The sequence below is a fragment of the Bemisia tabaci genome, chromosome 2, assembly GCF_918797505.1.
Source record: "Bemisia tabaci chromosome 2, PGI_BMITA_v3".
In the NCBI taxonomy this organism is placed as follows: Eukaryota; Metazoa; Arthropoda; class Insecta; order Hemiptera; family Aleyrodidae; genus Bemisia; species Bemisia tabaci.
The window spans coordinates 58021248-58041426 of record NC_092794.1 but is presented as its reverse complement, the minus strand read 5'-3'; the positions used below and the strand labels follow the sequence as shown (position 1 = coordinate 58041426).

General features: G+C 40.0%; 1 protein-coding gene across 1 annotated transcript; it reads left to right on the top strand.

Moving 5' to 3' along the window:
• The first annotated feature begins 1381 nt into the window (after window positions 1-1381).
• LOC109030088 (ATP-binding cassette transporter scarlet) lies at window positions 1382-17262 on the top strand. Its single transcript, XM_072295930.1, has 17 exons — window positions 1382-2085; window positions 3436-3579; window positions 4104-4257; window positions 4696-4744; window positions 5526-5575; window positions 5826-5962; window positions 6459-6584; window positions 8113-8206; window positions 8915-9110; window positions 10250-10442; window positions 11808-11836; window positions 12361-12466; window positions 13360-13587; window positions 14011-14146; window positions 15425-15530; window positions 16397-16497; window positions 17068-17262. The coding sequence occupies exons 2-17, from the start codon at window positions 3457-3459 to the stop codon at window positions 17241-17243; spliced, it is 2004 nt and encodes a 667-aa protein (XP_072152031.1). The 5' UTR covers window positions 1382-2085; window positions 3436-3456; the 3' UTR covers window positions 17244-17262.
• The last annotated feature ends 2917 nt before the right edge of the window (window positions 17263-20179 follow it).

Sequence of the window (20179 nt, the reverse complement as noted above, 5' to 3'; positions counted from 1 at the left end):
CTGCAAAAACGTGCATTTATTTTTCTTCAGAATGCTTCCGCTGTGCGACGAGGCTTGCTAAAATGCACTTGCCTCGCGGGTTGAATGAGGCCGGTACGAAAAAAGCTTTGAATATAGGTCCACAAATACATCGGGGAAAAAAATCAGACATCAAATTGAAAAACAAAGGAACAATTGAGTGTAAACACAGCCGCAGATATGAAAGACATGTTCGAGCCTCGTTTTTTGACTTCTCTCTCGAATCTGAACGACACCTCACTGACCGAGAATCGCAAGTTGCCGCCTCGTGTCATCGCGCCTTCAATTATGCAGACGCAACACGGACATCCAACAAGCACGAATAGTTGTATCTTTGCACCCGTCACCATCGCGCGTCCTTTCCCTTGCTCTTCCTCCATATTGTGTTTGTTTTGGTTTGTCTTATTTCTGGTGCTCCTTCGAGAGCTACGTGCCGAAGATAGGAGAGAGGGAGATATAGACCAAGCCTCGTTTTTTAATTTTTCTCCCGAACAGTATCTGAGCGACGCCTCATTAGCAGCAACACTGCAGCATAGAGCGAAGCATTGCGAGTTGACGCCTCGTGCCATCGCGCCTTCAATCATGCAGACGCAACACGGGCATCCATCAGGTACGAATAGTTGTATCTCTGCGCCCGTCATCATCGCTCGTCCTTCACACCTCAACACGCGTTGATGTGCCTCTTTTTTCTGAAATTCGAGAGAAGTTAAACTTAGTTCACTCAAAATATACTTTGATGTGTCCTAATTAATAGGTTATCATTTTGAAAAAGAAAATGTGAAAAAATGTTTTAAAGTCTCTCAAGCGCCGAAAGTTCAGTCTATGGAAGTTTTGGATCTTCTTTGGCGCCAAATGATGGAGATTTAACCCCTTCCAGCCGTGGTATATTGCCGTGCCCTCTAAATGAGTCATTAGACGTTGCCCTATTTCTTTCGACAAGGGACACATTTTCTAGCTGGGAAACCTGTAAATATGTTCCTCCAAATTATTCAGAAACTTGGAGTCACAATTCAATCTAAAGTAAGAATATGAAAATTGCCTTTCTTCTGAAAATATTTTCAGGGGAGAACAATGACACCATTCGAATGTTTACAGGACGTTTTTCCTCAACGCGGCAATGTCATTTTTACATTTTGCCTCCCCCCCCCCCTCCTCCACGCAGCAAATGTCGGACTATGTCTCAAATATTATGAATGGGACCGCGTTTAACAGAAAGGAACCAAGCCACATCAGCTATTGCCAATTTTAACTGGGCAATTTTATTTTTTACGGGAAAACGTTTGCGCGGATCCCTTTGAAAATGTTAAGGAATTTGCTTTCGTACTATGGAAAAAATTTACTGAAATTTGCACGAAAATCCGCACAACCGTTTTCATGTAAAAAATTTAATTAGCCGATTAAATTTGGCAATAGCTGATGTGGCTTGGTTCCTTTCTGTTTAACGCGGTCCAATTGAACCCTTGAACAGCACATGCTCATCGTTCCTGAGGAAACCTCCCAATTTCAGAGGTCAGTATTCGCCTGTGATCTTGAAATTGACTCGGACTCCATGTAGAGCTTTCGCATTGCGAGCATGAGCACGCATGAGCCATTTTCTCGGTGAATGGTTCGTCTGCCTTCGACCCAGCTACTTACATAACCAGACATGGTTGTGTTGGTAGCACCGGTACATGCGAGTGTAAACAATTCGAAATTTGATATCGGTACATTCTGCGGTGAAAAATAGAAACGGAGGAAACCCTAGGTTGACATGCTTCTTGTACCACCAGAATGATAGCCCCTCACCTCCATCCCCTCGACCGAAGTATCCCTTTACACATCTTCGCTTCAGTCCACCGCTCGTCTCGTTTGAATTTCCTTTCCTCTGAATTTCAATCGGAAGGTGTTTTTTTTTTAAGCCGAATTTTCTGTTTTTTTCTGTTCTAATCGTTGTTCTGACCCTGCGCAGAATTAATTTAGATGTTTTTGCTCGAAGGATTATTATTTAGTGATAAAAACAACCAATTTTATAATTGGCAGTTGTAGTTTGTGAGAAAATTCGTAGACTCTGTCGGCGGTAATTAAAAGGTATGTTTCAGTAGGAGTAATTTTGCTCTCAAAAGTTTTCTACGCCAAATTGACGAGTAGCTGTGCCACGTTGAGGTACATACAAGTGTCTGTTCTTCTTTTTCTTAAAAATATCGACAGCTACAGTCGAAAAATTCGCGTCTTCTGGATTTAGCAAATTTCTTCTCAGATTTCATTTTCAAAGAAAAGATTAAGCAACAGTTTTTCTTGAAAAACTTGAATTCTCAATTAATACTTACAGATAATGCAGAGAGAATGTTTGGCTTTAGTTTCTCTTTTTCAAAAAAATGAAACGTAATCGGAGGTTTTCAAACGTTGCGATGGAGAAACGCATGCATCTCCGACTCAAGCCATTGATATATCAGTCGTCCTGTAATTCGGTTTGCTTGTGGAATGTTTATCAAATTTTGGTGAAAGTATGTAACTTCCGACTGAAGGTTTCAATAATTTTTAATTTTCTTATTTTTTTGTGAATTTTGTGACCATAAACTTCATTAAGGACGTATAGGGAGTGGGACCACCCGGGATCAGTGGTCCTACCTCGTTCCTTTAGGTGTAATGATATGCTGTATCGAAAGATCGTGATGAGATTTTTTCATTTGTACCGATTTCTGCTCTTGAGAGGGTAAATTTTAAAATTATATAAAAGTGTTGAAACGGTAAAAAGCTCCGTTGGCCCGCTTCGGGTGGAAATCTGCAAAAACAGGACGTTTTCAGAGAGCCAAGATTTTTTAGATGAAAAGGCTCAGACTTTCGGCTTGAAGTGCTAGAATTTCCAATTATATACTGAATAAAAACTTCACAGTGGGTGTTTTTGCGGCCTACCTCTAAAATTGAAGGCGAAATAGGTATTCGCGCAACCTTTCCCTCGTCAATTCGGCTTCTTTTAAATCTTCTGTCAGGAAACGCCTCTGACGGGGGTGTAGTTTAAATGATCTTAATGTTTTTACAAAACTGACCCGCGTGTTGTCTGTTTGTTTATATTTTTTAATGATCTGTAAGTCAATTGGCGATGTTATTTTACAGTCGCAGATATTAATATCGATTTAAATACTTAGATATCGATTTAAATACTTAGATATCGGAACGTTCATAATTTACGTAATACACCTGTTCGGCATTTTTGACTCTCCTTCCCCTTTGTAACGCTTTTGTGACGTAGGTCTCTCGTGGGTCACGTGCGTCTGACGCGTTAAAGGATCTATCCTTCAACTGCAACACCGAAAAAAAAATAGCATAACGCTCTCCTCTGCCCCCTCCCCCTAGAGCGTTAAGTAATTTATGAACGGCCCCTTATTATCGCAGATATAATACTATGTTCACGGTTTTCTATTTCTTATCTTTTGCCAGATCTTGCTGGAGACATCGATCATGGAGGATGATGTTGTTGCATCTACCAGCACTGCTGAGGGCTTAAACGGACTTTTCCTCGAAGGAATCCCTAAAATTGCCGGTTTGAGTAATGAAGAAAATGGCAAACGTGATATCGCTGAGGTATAATATAATGTCTTTGAGTTTATTCTCGTGGGCACGGTCCGTAATAATCGAGCCCAGACATTCTGTAGCATCGTTTTATAGTGCGTAACGGTGGACTGCCACTAACGGAGCACTTGTAAGAGATCTTAACGCAATATACATTTAAAGTAAATAGCTAAAGCCGAAAATCGAGTATTGTAGATTGCTACGTTAAAAAAATTGTTTTTTATATATAAGAGAACTATCATTAATTTTTAAAAAAAACTGGCGAGGCCCATTTCTTTACTGTTCTGACTTCAGGTAAAACGTGAAAGGCGAACACTCATGGGCGAAGAGACTTTAAAGTGCCTTCATCATGATGGTTAGTCAAAAACAACGCCTGGCTTTTTGAATCGATATGATAAGTTTTTTTTTTTTTTTTTTAAATTTTCACCATCGATTAAACGTGTATTTCTACTCCATCCATTGAAAGACCTTTAGGTCAAATTCCATTTTTCAGTTGTAAAAGATCACAATACTTATGTGCCTTTTTTCGGTCATAGAAATCATTACTGAAGTCGCGAAATTATGGTCAGTGGTGCCCGTACGATGAAGGTGTTACCTTGACGTGGCGCGATCTTTCCGTCTACACTGTCGTTAAGCAGCAAAGCTTCATCCGCAAATCTGCTCAGACGTACAAACGTTTGATAAACAATGGTAAGGAGAATGAATACATACTTAGCAACTCATCGTTTTTGGCATGTTCGTCTGATTGATCTAGGCGCTTTTGTGAATTTTACTGACATAATGAGATTCAGAAACCTACTTTTCATGTAAACGTGCAGATATGTAGTAATTAGCACTCCTGCACACGCAAGCATGGGCGTAGGTAGGGGGGTCCTGGGGGGGCCTGCCCCCCCCCCCAGAAATCTCGTGGCCCCACAGAAAAACGGGATCCTCCATTCCTCACCCCCCTCGCTCTCTTCACCACGAGAGGTGGTCCCATGCCCCCCCCCCCCCCCCCCAGAGAAATTTCCTAGCTACGCCCCTGCACGCAAGCTGTACATATTTGGTCATAATTTTTTTAATACATATATTATTATGGTCACGAATGATAAGTATGTATTAAAAATAAAAATTGATTACTGATTGCAGCTAGTGGTGCTGTCCGGGCCGGATCGTTGGTCGCCATGATGGGAGCGAGGTGAGTAATTCGGTTATTAATCCAAAAATACTCGTATCACAAAAAAAGTGACACTCTTGCACGAAACTTGGTTCTTTTTGCACGAAAAACGGAGGAATTATATCGGTCTGTGGGAGTGCATACAGACATACCTCATAATTCCAATGAAAACTAATTAACGTTGTCACTTGAAAATTTTATTTTGAAGAGACCGCCTCTGTGACGGCGAGGTTGATAACGAGTGCAACAAGTCTCTAACTGTTAAAAGTTGGCAGCAAAACCTTCCTATCCCGAGTTGCTGCTTATTTTTTTTTTGTATATTGGAGTCTTCATGGGACTCAGTATCCATAATGGCCATCCTGTAATACTTTAGTGATCTTTCCATCGCGTTGTCTGACAAAACGATGGTCCGAGTTCACAGCGCCTTGATGCAACTAAACTTGACGGACGGATATACGTGCTGCATATCCAAACATTTGAAGGCACTCCGGCTGTGCCTATTCTCGCTCAAGCAATATACACGGTGCGCCTTATTCTGCTTGCGATTTGTAAAGACTTTACCAAAATTCACATAATGATTTCGGATTAATGTATGCTCGATCATACTTTGAAAGTAATCGTTTGCTTTCACACGACATTTCCGTTGACCCATGTTTTTTGCGCCAACTTATAATATTATGCCATACAGGACCATTCATGCACGCCATTGTTTACCATGCGTAAATATGCGTTTCCTGTATTAAATGATACTTATTTTGTTTTTCTTATTTTGCTTCATTTTGGTACTTTTCCTTAATTTCAGCGGAGCTGGGAAGAGCACACTAATGGCTGCACTAGCAAATCGGTTGTCAGGTGTGTATTCTCTTTATTTGTCAATTTGCTCTGTGTAAGACGTAGATAAAGATAAAAGCGAATTTTAGATACTTAAACTCGTACATACTTCATTATAAACGTAGGCACATGCTATGTCCTAAAAATTCAGCCACTCGTGATATTTTTTTGCAAAATGATATACGTTTTGGCGAAACATTTCATCGGTTGAGTTTCTAAAATCATGACTCATTCATTGATTGAAATTATTTCTTGCGTGTGATGAATCTAGGCGGTGTCATTGCCGACGGAGATATCCGAGTGAACGGAAGACCTGTAGGAAAATTCATGCACCGTCTGGCTGGCTTTATGCATCAAGAAGATCTTTTTGTCGACACGCTAACCGTTCTGGAGTATCTCACTTTAATGGTACGTATATATTCTCGATTCCTCATTTTGCAGTACCATCACACTCTAAGTAATTCAATTACAGCATAGTCTTATATACTTAACTCATAAATACTAAGATTTTCGATCAATCACACATCTGAAAGGAACTCATAAACATTGAAATTGTTTTGCCAATTGTCAAAAAAAAACCCAATTACGTGGGAAAATTCCTTACATTTTCGGACAAGAATCAAGTGAAATACAGGAGGGGGGGGGGGGGGGTGTCCAGATTATCCTCGGTGCCCTGTAGTCTCACCAATTAGATATAGCTATCGTGTCACTTTAACACGAGGATATTCGGTAAACTCATTTGGTGAAATTGAACTTGAGATCGCGGGTACGTCAAAAGTGGTATTTTACAACTATTTCTTGTAGAATCTACTCATGACGGTGTGAGACTAAAAACTATGCATAGTTAACTCGATCCCAGATTTCTATATTTTTATTCAGTTATTTTTCATTACACTAATTTCAGGCTAAACTGAAACTGGATCGCAGGACAAGTCACTTAACGCAACAACAGAAGGTTTCCAATTTACTCATCCATCTAGGTCTTACGAAATGCGCTAATTCACGCATCGCAAGTAATGGATCCAGTCAGGTTTGTATTGAAAATAACCCAGCTTTTGTTTCATACATTTTAATATAACCGAGCATAGGCGGTTCTAGACCTTCATGCTTGGGGGTGCCCAGAGGTGGAAATGTCGGAAACCAGCTCCAAAGGAGACGGTCGCTCAGGGGAGGCCTAAGTTTCGGCCCTCAAGTTTTATCCCTTTCCTACCCTCCTTTCTCTTTTTCTCTCCTTCCTTTCTACTTAAATACCTATAAATTCAATGTAGAAAACTTTTAGCAAAACTTTCCATCAAAACTACAATTTTACCATAAAAAGACAGTAGAATCTTTGTAAAACACGGCTATCAATATTAATTCTGTTGAAAATATTTTCAATTAATTGCTTGGATTTTTTCTCAGTGTGAGCGAATACAGAATCTTTAAAAGCAGTAATTTCACGGTTCCGATAACCGTACTTAATTTTTGCTTGGGGGTGCCCGGCACCCACTGGCACCCCCGTAGAACCGCCTATGTAACCGAGTTTCAGATCAAAAATCTTAGCTTTATTTTATGTGTTAATTCAGGTGAATCAACATACGTCGGGATAACTGACGCATACTGTGGAAATGAAACGATCTAATGTCCTTACTTTTAGCCTTCCCCCTATTCAATCAACATATAATCACGTTCATAACTCTGAATATTGAAATATATGAATATTATCTTTTAAAGTAACCTACTTTAATTTACAACGCATCAAGAGATTCGTAAACGCTGGGTCAGTGGCGTTTTTAGCGCAAGTTGGCAACTTTGTTTTTTCTTTCCTATGAAATTAATGTTAAACAATCGATTCGCGGTAAGGCTGCCTGCTTCCTCTAGGATCGATGTTTTTAATGGTTTTGAATGAGAAAAAGAGTAATACCAACTAGCAAGAATAACCAGAGCAGGATGTCATAACCATACATCTACTTTCACGTTTTTCTATCCGATCGTTAAAGTCTCTGAGGGTAAGTCAAATTGAAATGTCCAATCTCACGCTACCGTTATTGAAGAATGAAGATGTATAAAGTTTGCATCCGTTTTTATCATCTAAGTAAGATATTAGAATAATTTATAAGTGAATGAAACCCCCAAGATTAATAAATAGAGTATAGTAAATGGTAAGTTAAATGAGTAAAATGGGCCTCTGGACAAAGTATGAATTGAAGCACTACGTAACATGTATTCTCTTCAAAATTTCACGAGGGAAACAAATCACACGACGTCAAGTCTAGAAATCATCTTCTAAATATCATATAAGTATTTACAATCAACATTGGTTACATGAAAAAAGTACAAACGACGTCATTTGTACAATCTAATTTCCATTTGATCTGTACGTGTTAAAAATACTTGTTAATATAAGAGAAAACATGGGAAGTTTTTTCCTAGTTCAAATTCAGACCTTTGTCTACTGGCCCATTATAAGAAAGAGCCAACATTATTGAACTCATAGCATAACCAGTTGATGTATGTACTCCTGAAATGTGGTAATTCATTTCGCCTGCATTAGTGAATCAATTATTGTTTTTTCGCAGAATGGGTTATCTGGTGGTGAAAGAAAGCGCCTGTCTTTTGCAACCGAAATGTTAACTGATCCAGCTATATTGTTCTGTGATGAGCCCACAACAGGTAAATTCTAGCAATTATTGATGTACAACTTTATGAATGGGGACGTGCTCACAAGATTTATAAATTATGAGTTTCCTTGTAAAAAACCAAATTTTACTCCAACGTATTTTTCCTTTTTTTCTCCCTTTTCATACAAAAAAAATGCGATTATTTGAAAAATGGATTTTTTAGTGGGAAAGAAGCAGGCTTTTTGCACGTGAGCCCTGTTTTACATATAAATCCATGCTTTCTGGTGCTCATGCGAAAATCGGGATACTCCCTTACGCCAGGAACGGCGATATGGGATATGTTTTAATATTTTTTACCTAAAGTAGGGTTGGATTCGTATGCCTTCAAAGTCTAATGCCTTAAATCTTGCGCTAGAGGAAAACATTTCGATTCATATGGAGCACTGGAGGTTTTTGGTTCAGATTCAACTGAAATTTTTGTGAGGCATTTTTTTTTCTTTTTTTTCTGAGGATTTCCGACTTACGTCATCTAAACCGAATTTCGGTTTGTGCGACCAAAAACTTCGGTATTATGATGCCATTACTTGTAACCGAAGTTCTCTCTTTTCAGCGTACAACGAGCATGGCACCATTTATTTTATTCTGCAATTTATCTCTTATTATCTCTTTTATTTCTCCGTATCCTAAATTGAATGTTTTATTTCTTACCGTTGGCATATTTAATTCATTGTCGTTTCGTATCTTTTTCCTGCAACGGCAGGTCTAGATTCTTATTCTGCACAAAAATTGGTGGAGATGATGCAAGAAATGACTAGTGTCCGTGGGAAAACTGTGATTTGCACAATCCATCAACCTAGCTCCCAGCTCTTTGAAATGTTTCACGAGATAGTCTTGATCGGTGACGGTCGGATAGCATTCATCGGCTCAACAAACGACGCCCTAGAATTTTTCGAAAGGTATGCACAAGTACCTAATGGTACTCCTTTTTCTAGACTATTTTTATATCTAGTACTATTTCTAGATCTACTTCTTAAGGTACCTCGACTGTGAAACTGCAACAATGCGTATCTTGGTTGCGGTGTTTCGAAATCCCCGCTACTATTTTATTTCTTAAAAGGAGATCGAACCAACATCATGGCTTAAAGTTTTCACAGATATTTTGTATAAAGAGGAGAAAAATCACTGATATTCTAAAAAAAAAAATGTCGTTCGTTAGTTTTCCATGTAGAAAATAAAGCATGATAGGAAGTCTGGGACGCCACAAACCGAGATAGGTGCCTACGCATTTCTACAATTTCACTATCGCGTTGCTTTCCAGCATATATCCACTGGTGCCGTGAGAAACAAAAATGAAAAATAAAATACATATGCATCTGTGTACTAATATCTGATGTTAACTGTTTCTGCCGGCACAGAGAGCTTTAGAGTTCTTTTTTAAGCAATCAACTTACACAGAGAGATCATAAGTTGGATCCAATAAGCTCCATACAGTCAGGACTTATTGTGCATGGAGATGGAAGCCTTGTTTTCCTCTACAGAATTGTCATAATACCATTATTATACTTCTTTTATTTCCGTCCATTTGTAAATAACGTGAAATAAAGAAAAATCGAGCCACTTTCCAAATATAGCGTAAGTGCTCAAGATTTCATTGGATTGGCATTAATAATTTCCTGGTCGCTATAGTCTCGGTGTAAAATGGATGAGGTTGGAAGTCAGAGGTCTTAGGATTAAAATTTGCAAGATACTCATAGTACAAATTAGCACAAATACGTCTAAGTGATGGTTTTACCCCTACTTGGTAAAATTGTGTGGTAAAATTACCTACACTTAATAGTAAATATACTAATATTACAGGTTGTACGATTAAAGAAAATATGTAGAGCACCACTAATTTGATCATCAATAACAGAAATTTTTCTCGGTAGCCCCCTCCACATTCGTTAAAAAATAATCTCAGAGCCACACGCCGACAACCCCAGATTACTAAGTTTTAAAAATTTGCTTAAGCAAAAAATCCATTATTTTTAAACTCACATTCTACGATTATTACTTTTTGTCACACACACTCTTGAAAATTAATTGTACATCCCAGGAATGGTTATCATTGTCCAGCCACGTACAATCCTGCTGACTTCCTGATCAGAACCTTGGCAATCACCCCTGGCTCGGAGGATATCAGTCACATGGCTGTCAGAAAAATTTGTGATCAATTCGCTGTTAGCGAGTACGCTCAACAAGTAGACCTAGTAATAAATTATGAACTACACATGGGAACATCTTACACGGTAAGTGAAGAACTTTACCCACTATTCTATGTGTGTTTTTCTCATCCTTAATGGATGAAAGTTGCAAGTGTGGATTTTCTTTTAAATTTAGCTTTCGACCCTGGAATTGTTCGAAAATTCTTTCAATTTTTTATAAAAAATGTCGTAAACAATTACACATATAGCAGGGATGCCTTCTTTTACCATCTTGAAGGATGCAGGGCCGTATTTACCTACTTGCCGCCCATATGGGCCGCCTGTATTTTGCCGCCCCCTTCTCATTATTCGTTTTGAAATCCCAATAAAAACCATCGAGTGAACGTGCCAGCGGGGGAGGGGTGCATAAGAGTCGTTTACTCGTGTTGGACATATTTTTTGGGAAAGCCCTGTCAACACTACTGGCAAAATTTCACGGAACTTTGCGCGAAAGTTAAGTTCCGTAAACCTATCTCTGTGTGGACAAGGCCTTCCATTCATAAGAAATGAACGAACCAATTATGAAAGAACAAGCATAGATGCAGTTTAATGATTTTAACTTCCGCCGCCGCGCCGCGCAGACTGCACTGTGTTTGACGCAATGCCTGAAGTATTCACGCAGTCTTGTAGGCGCTAAGCGTTTCACGCTGACCGCACTGTCTTTGGCGCAATGCGTGAAGTATTCATGTAATCTTGTAGGCGCTATCCGTTTCACGCTGACCGCAGTGACCGCACTGTGTTTGATGCAAGGCGTGAAGTATTCGTGCAGTCTTGTAGGCGCTAATATGTATTACATGCCGACCGCCGCGCCGAGGGCTTCTCCTCTTCATTTCAAGTCCATCGTCATCATTTCTCTCTACATCGCGCCGTTCCAGGCCAAATTGCGTGTTTGGTTTCTCTCTTAACTCGATTAATGAAAGGTGCTGTCTCTATTATCACTAAAAGACAACAAAATTAGAAACTACTTTACTCTCAGGAAATGAGAGATTTCGTCGCCTTATCACGTTTGTAATTTTTTTTCAAAATTCGATTTTTTTTAAAAAAAATTGCAAAATTTGCCGCCCCCTTGATTTGCCGCCATGGGCCGCGGCCCGCGTGGCCACCCCCTTAATCCGGCCCTGTAAGGATGACTTCTGGAAGAGAGGGTATACCTGCGAGCTGGACTAAATTCGGATGGCGAGCTCCTCTGTTTTCAAAATCCAAATATCCGTCATTAACTTGCAAAAATTGTCTGTTACTCCATTATATTCGGTCAGAACATTACTGTGTTATAGCAAATTCTCAGAGAAAAAAATGTTACTCTCAAATAATTATAAATAAATTGAGCTGCAAAAAAAATCACATCAAAGCTGTCGACAGTTAAAATTAAAGAAGAAATACTTAAAATGTATTCATTTTTTTTTCTTGCAGGACTCACTGGATGAAAAAATGAGGGATTAGTAAGTAGTGCAACTATTATTCAAGTACCAACATTTCCATTTATTTTATTCATTCTTTTCATTTTCATTTATTAATTTTTTCGTTTTTAATTTATTTACCTAGGTTACATGCATGTAGTTCGGCACAAGAAGATAATAATGATACTTCAGAGGGCGGCTTCAAACATGAATTTCGATGCATGAATCGCGCATGTTGTGCATTCTAATGGAATGAAATTCGGCATTCTAATGGAATAATTTGCCTTCTTTCGTTTACTTATTAATTTTCTTATTTTATTTTTTGCTGAAGGGGAGAAGTGTGAGGATATTTCCTCAATTCTAATTCCTAGGTTGTGCTAAGACAACAAGCCTGTTTAGAATTAGGTTTCCAAATGGTGATAGAAATGACTCAACAAAATTAGTCAAATGAGAAAGAAAAAAAAAGTCCTCAGCTTTTCGTCTCTTCTTCCTCTCTTGAGCTTTGTTCTTCTTAGGATGAATTTGTCTCCTTTAAATTTATTTATAATTTTTATTTTTTCCGTCAGCAAATCTCCGTTTTGGTTCAGCAAATTATACTGGCTCACATATAGATCCTCTTTGGAGTTGACGAGAGACCACTCGATCCAAACTATGAGGATTTTCCAAAAAATTGTAAGTAATGATAAATTTCACAATTTAAATCCTGAATAAAAAAAATCGCGCTTTAAATCAGCGTCAGAAAGTGAACGCTATAAGGTTAAGGAAGCCTCCTTCCCTTGGTTCCTTCCGGCTGACCACGGCAGTATTGCTGTATAAACTGGTCTGTTTCTCCTGGAGACACTGTTTTGCGGGGAATATGAAACTGTGTAATACAATTATTTTAACGGCTACGTAGCGTAAATTGCATAGCCTTCGAGATGAAGGATAACTTGGATTCTTTCGTCCGTATTTTTATTTGCCACTCGATCAGATTCAAGAGGGCATGAATTTAGTCGGAATTAGTTTAGAATTTAGCACACATCCCACAGAAAGAAGTCGAGAGAAATCCCTTCACAGATTCGTCGTTATGTCAAAAATGATTTAAATTTTTGCTTACTAACTGTTCTCTCACAAATCTCGTTCTCTGCGGGTGAGAAAAACTTTGCTGCTTCATCAGTATTCAATTCATTTACTTTAGGTACAGCGGGCTGATTATTGAAATTGATATAGACCAGCTATAGACAAAGAAGACATAGGGAGTATGAAGCGATCCTATTGGTTGAAATGAGTGGTTCCTATAGACTTAGGGAGAAAATGACGGACTAACTATTTGGTCGTTCGTGGGTTACCGTTAGTTAGTCAATTGACTACCTCCTCTGTCCATTGCAACCACCCGCTTCACCAATGGGATCCCTTCATATCCCTTTTGTCTTCTTTGTCTACAGCTTTCTCTATCAATTTTAATAATCAGCCCGCAGATTAGTTACATTTTTAAGAGAACGACTAGGCATTAAAAATTGTCCATTCTTGCTGTTTTCGGGAGAACATCGAAGTAACTTCACTCACGCGTTATACGTTTTTTGCAGCTCATTGCGGTGATGTCAGGTTTGTGCTTCACCAGTTCGGTGCGATTGACTCAGTTTGGTATCCAGTCGGTTCAAGGGGCTCTTTTCATCATGGTGACGGAGAACACTTTTGCACCCATGTATGCAATTCTTAACTATTTTCCACGCCAATTTCCACTCCTAAACAAAGAATACACGTCTGGAATCTATCCGCCATCAGTTTTTTACTTGTCGAATTTGTTAGCTCTGGTAAGTTATCTCAGTCACCCGCAATATGTGTATTATTGTGATGAGTGTTTGCTTTTTCGTTGCATTGTTCTGCAATTTCAGAGCCTCATTAGTCTAAACGGAGAGGTGTAGAACCTTCATTATCTGAAATTTTCACCGCCAATGAAAAGTTGCTGGCCGGCCAGGTTGGCCTAGTAATAAAATAACAAAGTTACAGCGGAATTGATAGATTTTCGACTAAACCAACTAATCCTACGTAAAATTCCCACAAAGATTCCTTCGTGCCACTTTTTTTCGTATTTCAAACATCAAATCCACGTATCAGGAAAATCTCTCCGTGGTCAGATCATATGTGAGGGGCTTGGAGAACACAGCAAAGAACTTCTCAGGGAGCTATAATTTCTTTCATTCTCTTCATTTCCATTTTTTAAAATTATTTTTCAGGGACCTGGGCAGATTTTGGAGCCTTTACTCTTCGTTGTGATCGTTTATCTCTTTGCTGGACTCCGTAGCAGCGTTTATGCATTTGGCATAACAGTTCTGGCGATAGTTCTGACGATGAATGTGTCGACAGCGTGTGGTAGGTCATAATCAGATTTACATTACAAAACACTCCGTCTTGGGAATGGTGCAGTATTTACGCAAAAAACTAACTAGAGTTGCCAAGCAAAAGTTAAATTCTTTAAGATGACAATGCTATTGAATTGCGTTGTTGGATATTGGAATAACATTTTTAGAATCGAAGAGGCTAAAAGTAATGTACTCTCAAGAACGACAACGAAGGCATCGTAACTTTGACGTAAAATTTTGGTTTGGACTGAAGTTAATCATGATGATCATGCGGCTGATTTTTTTTTTTTTCAAGCCCTGGTAAAAATTGGCAATAGGAGCTGTGTCAAAATACCATAAGAATTCTTATAGCCGGCTAAAGGAGGCGATAGAAAATCATATGGCTGGCTGTGGAAAGCGAAGAAAATCATAGAGCCGGGCTATACGAAGCGATAAAACATTATGAAGGCAGGCTATAGTTCCTATCGCCGGATTATACAACTTATCGCCATCTGATATGAAAGGCTATAAGAAATTGTGTAGAAAATCGTGTGCTTTGAAAATCGTTAAGTTTGATACGGAACCACCTTAATATTTACAAAACACACATTATATTTTCCTTTAATACATGCATATTTTTTTTAAATCAATTAAAATGAGAATAATCCATACAGAGCGTGCAAACATTTCAAAATCATGAGTTGAAAAACGCTGACTCCGCCAGATTAAATATTAGGGCCTAACACAAAGCGGAGCGGCGACGCACTGGCGCCTACAAACCTAACAGGGATACTTCACGCATTGCGCAACGCGTGAAGTATCCCTGTCAAGTTTGTAGGCGCCAATGCGCGTTTCGCGCTGGTCGCCCGCCCGCCGCGCCGCAGCGTGCCACGGCGCTTGAGGCGACATTTCACACCAGAGGTATTAGGAAAGGCAGGCATCCATCAAAAGTACGGAGCTTTCCTCGCAAAATAAATCAAGATACTACGGCCCAAAAAGAGAGCGGTAGTCCAAAAACTCACTAAGTCCTAGCATCCGTAATTAGTAACATTTAGTTTACACTTTATCGCCTGGCTGTTGCCTAATCGCCATCGGCTATAAAAGGCTATAAGAAATTGTGTAGCCGGCTATAGAAGCTATTGGAAATCTTACAGCCGGCTGTGGGTCTATGGTATTTTGGAACACAGATTCTACTGCTAATTTTTACCAGGGGGGCCAGATCGGGGGTTTGGATGGTTTTACTGGATAACCATTAAGTATAACACTACTATTGAGAGTATATTGATGTATTTAATTTCATTCGTTCTAGGAATCTTCTTCTCAGTTGCTTTTGACTCGGTTCCGATTGCGATGTCCTACCTCGTGCCGTTCGATTATGCATTGATGATTACCTGCGGAGCTTTTATAAAGCTAAGGTCCGTAAGTTGAATCGATTGAATACAATATGGTATAATTACTTATATTTTCTGTGAGATATTTAAGACAGTTTAACCAATTTAGAGTATTTGGTACGAACATTTCGCCTTTCAATTTTGTTAAATTTTTAATTTGAAAATCCCTCTCGAAACGAATTATATTCGACAAAGGCGATTGATTTTAAGCAATGAGTTGTAAAGAAGAATGATAGAATTTGGGATTACCAAAAGTGGTAGAATTAGATTTTTTTGCTTCTCTAATCAACCTTCACATCTATTTCAAGGGATAATGTGTTTAACTGAAAATCCAAAGGCAAGTGTAGCCAGCTTATTTTGCATGGGCCTGGGGGCCTGACCTCCCTATCAATGGTACGTCTGGGGGTATAGGACATCCTCCTACCTAAAGTCCAAGGGCCTTACACGGAGAATTTTTGAAATTTCAGCACTATTTGGACGCATTTTGAGACTTCTGTGGCACAAATCTCCCATCAAAACCTGCTTATAAAATACGAAGCTTTAAGTATTTTCAGCTCAAAAGTCAAAATACCTCTATGGGGAATTTTTTTTTTTTTGGGGGGGGGGGGGCAGATTATACTTTTTTTTTAAACTCTAGGGGGAGCCGGAGCAGGACCCACCCTCGCTACCCGTGGCATGGCGTACTTTGCAATATATCGATTGATCTTCTATTTAAACCTATGGGAGAGGATCGATGAACAGGATGCTCGCAACGAACACCTTAATAATCGATTATTTACCACAGCTTCCCATGGGAAGGTATCGATAGTCAACCACTCACGCCTCGCTATTGCTAGCTACGCCCATGTTAAAACCAGACTAGGATTTTACCTGTGATTTTTGTGTTGCAGTACTTTGCCTGACTATGCATACTGGATCCAATACATATCTTGGCTGATGTACTCGTATGAAGCCATGACAATCGTACAGTGGAACAACATCACCAATATATGTAAGTAATGGATAAGGATCAATCGGTCGAGAGCCTCATGTGATTTCGTAAACAATTGTAATCATACGAATACCATAAATCCCTGTCAGAAAAAGTGAGGACCAGAGGAACTAAATACATTGCAGCCATACAAGTTATTCATCTACTCCAGACCGGTTGCAAACATCCTTTGGGATTTTTTGGGGAATGTGTTCTAACTCATATTGACTGTACAAAAATGCCTTACAGTTGCGAAAAGTTGTCACGTGCATAGGCGTAGCTAGGGGGGTCTTGGGGGGGCCTGCCCCCCAGAAATCTCGTGCCCCCTCCCCCCCCCAGAAAAACGGGATCCTCCATTCCTCACCCACCCCCGCTCTCTTCACCACGAGAGGTGGTCCCATGCCCCCCCCCCCCCCCAGAAAAATTTCCTAGCTACGCCCCTGGTCACGTGTAACATTAAAACATTGGGTTGCAGTTAACTGACACTCACCCCTTCAAGAATGCTCGTTATGAACTCATTTGGACACTATTTGAAAGGTTATTTAAGTTTCTTGTTTAAATAATCCTTTTATTATGTTTTATATTTTTCAGCTTGTTTGGAAAATCAGCCGGATCTTCCATGCTTAGAGAACGGTCAGGAAATTCTCAACAAGTTTAGTTTTGGAGAAGATAATCTCCAACGTGACATCTTGGGTCTTGTTTTATTGTACATCGCATTTCATATTCTCGGTTTCCTTTGTTTATGTAAACGTATGAAACGAAATTAAATGGTGGATAAAATGCTGAGCTACTTATTTATTTTATTCCGCATTATTCATTGTTTTCTTGTTTCACCCTCTTTGCGATTTTAGCTACGCTATTCCATTCGATGTACACCTAAAATGTGCCAATGTCTTACTAAAGTTGAAGATACGTGATATTATTGTTCAAAATATCAATACAGTCTTTAGATAATCATATTTTTTTCGTAACATACTTTTTAATTATATAATCAAGACATACAGCCCAATTTAAACTTCGTCCAAAAAAGTTTGAGGGAATATGTATAGTATCCATGAAGAAAATAAATAATGATTTACAATCATGGGACGGGGGGGGGGGGTGTCCCCGCCCCTTGATCTACTTGGCCCCTTTTTGAGGAATGTGAGGGAATTTGCTAAGTTAAGTCCGTGACACATCTTTCATCTTTGAAATTGTATTTTGCTTAGTTTTTCGATGAGGCAGCTCTGAATTGCTCCTATATGAGATCCCATTTAGCGCTAAGAAATCACCTGAACTTTACCTACTTTGGAGCTAAAAATGTCCCACGGATCCCCCTTGATAGAGTGTCTGTCAGTGCTCCCCAAACCCCCTTCGTAGAGCTGCGCCTCGCCCTCCCCCCCTTCCAACCAAAATTTCGTAGTTCTGCTCACTACTATCAATTACTTCTGCTTACTATCAATTGTTAATACTTTGAGACAAAGCAAGCAGGTTTGAAGTAACTCTGCAGGCTTTTTAAGCACCAGTGAAGAATATTGGATGAAACTTGGCGCACATCTTAAAAAACTTTTATTAAATATTATTAGTTAGATATATCAAGAAAAAAAAATCTCCCTGGCAATTGTGATTATGTGTGAATACAATTCCTGCAGCCAGATCCTTTCCTAAATTAACAGATACAGGGTTATTCAAAAGTTACGCACCACTGGCCATAACTTTAGTTCTAATTATGATATCGATTTGCGGTTTGTGGCGTCCTTCCTCATATCGAGGGGGAAACTTTTTGAGGTACTTTTCAGTTCTTCACCCCCCCAGGGGGAGGGGGGGCGGGGGGCAACTCGAAAATTTCAAATCGCAACCCCCATCATGTGATACATCGTTAGAAAGAGCATGAAAAAAGAAAATTTTTGGCGCAAACCGGAAGTCGATCTGACCCCCCTGTCAAAAGTTAGGGGGGTCCAAAGGTTATTTAGGGGGTCCGTACCTTCATTTTATAGAGTAGCTTCGGCGGCTCTTGTACATACCGTTTCTCTTTTCAAAGAGTCCTCGAATACTCCAAGTTTGATACCGAAGTCTTCATATTGCCCCCGGGCCACCACAGCCCCTCCCCCCCCCCCCCCCCCCCGTAGGGAGAGGATGGGCCTGTTACAATGAAACATTGCATTATAATGCGAAAAGTCACAGAAGAGCTTCAAACTTAGCATCAAATCCGAGTGGAACTTCTTACCAATGTTAACGCAAACGCAGCCTGCGACTTTAAAGTGAGTTTTCAAAACTCTTAGCCCCCTGCCCCCCCCCCCTCATTTTTGGTTGCAGAGCGGGTAAAAACCGGGAAATTCACTACAAATAATGCCCGAAACTAATGTCCAACTTGAGGAGGACCCTTGAAAACGTTGCGATCAGTCGGAGCATTGAAATACAAGGACTGTCACCCCCTTAAAGTACGGAAATATCCAAAACACCCCCGCTGCCCCCCTCATTTTTCGTTGCGGAGCGGGTAAAAACCGGGAAAATCGCCAGAAATGATGACCGAAACCACTGTAGAACTTAACGAGAACCCTTGAAACGTTGCGGTCAGTCGGAGAACTGCAACACAGGAACTGCCGCCCACTTTAAGGACGGAAACACCCATAAAACCCCCGCTGCCCCCCCTCTTTTTTCGTTGCAGAGTTGGTAAGAACCGGGGCATCATTTCTGGCGATTTTCCCGGTTTTTACCCGCTCCGTAACGAAAAATGAGGGGGGCAGCGGGGGTGTTTTGGATATTTCCGTACTTTAAGGGGGTGACAGTCCTTGTATTTCAATGCTCCGACTGATCGCAACGTTTCAAGGGTCCTCCTCAAGTTGGACATTAGTTTCGGGCATTATTTGTAGTGAATTTCCCGGTTTTTACCCGCTCTGCAACCAAAAATGAGGGGGGGGGGGCAGGGGGCTAAGAGTTTTGAAAACTCACTTTAAAGTCGCAGGCTGCGTTTGCGTTAACATTGGTAAGAAGTTCCACTCGGATTTGATGCTAAGTTTGAAGCTCTTCTGTGACTTTTCGCATTATAATGCAATGTTTCATTGTAACAGGCCCATCCTCTCCCTACGGGGGGGGGGGGGGGAGGGGCTGTGGTGGCCCGGGGGCAATATGAAGACTTCGGTATCAAACTTGGAGTATTCGAGGACTCTTTGAAAAGAGAAACGGTATGTACAAGAGCCGCCGAAGCTACTCTATAAAATGAAGGTACGGACCCCCTAAATAACCTTTGGACCCCCCTAACTTTTGACAGGGGGGTCAGATCGACTTCCGGTTTGCGCCAAAAATTTTCTTTTTTCATGCTCTTTCTAACGATGTATCACATGATGGGGGTTGCGATTTGAAATTTTCGAGTTGCCCCCCGCCCCCCCTCCCCTGGGGGGGTGAAGAACTGAAAAGTACCTCAAAAAGTTTCCCCCTCGATATGAGGAAGGACGCCACAAACCGCAAATCGATATCATAATTAGAACTAAAGTTATGGCCAGTGGTGCGTAACTTTTGAATAACCCTGTATGAGTATCCATATGAAGATGACTGAACTCTGAAATCATGTGCCTCTATGCGGTTTAAAAATTTCGGGCATACACTTCAATTTTTAGAAAGAAAACATAGCAATCTGAATCTATTGATTAAACATTTTGCTATATGATCATGGGGTGGTAAAGAATTTTTAATGAGATTCTCAAGCCACGTTATTTAGTTTAGC

Bases quoted from the DNA above. Each gene is read 5' to 3' on its own strand.
- LOC109030088 (XM_072295930.1), top strand. From the start codon at position 3,457: ATGGAGGATGATGTTGTTGCATCTACCAGCACTGCTGAGGGCTTAAAC. The intron at 10,443-11,807 runs GTAAGTGAAGAA...TTTTTCTTGCAG, and splicing joins ACATGGGAACATCTTACACG to GACTCACTGGATGAAAAAAT. The intron at 13,588-14,010 runs GTAAGTTATCTC...ATTATTTTTCAG, and splicing joins TGTCGAATTTGTTAGCTCTG to GGACCTGGGCAGATTTTGGA.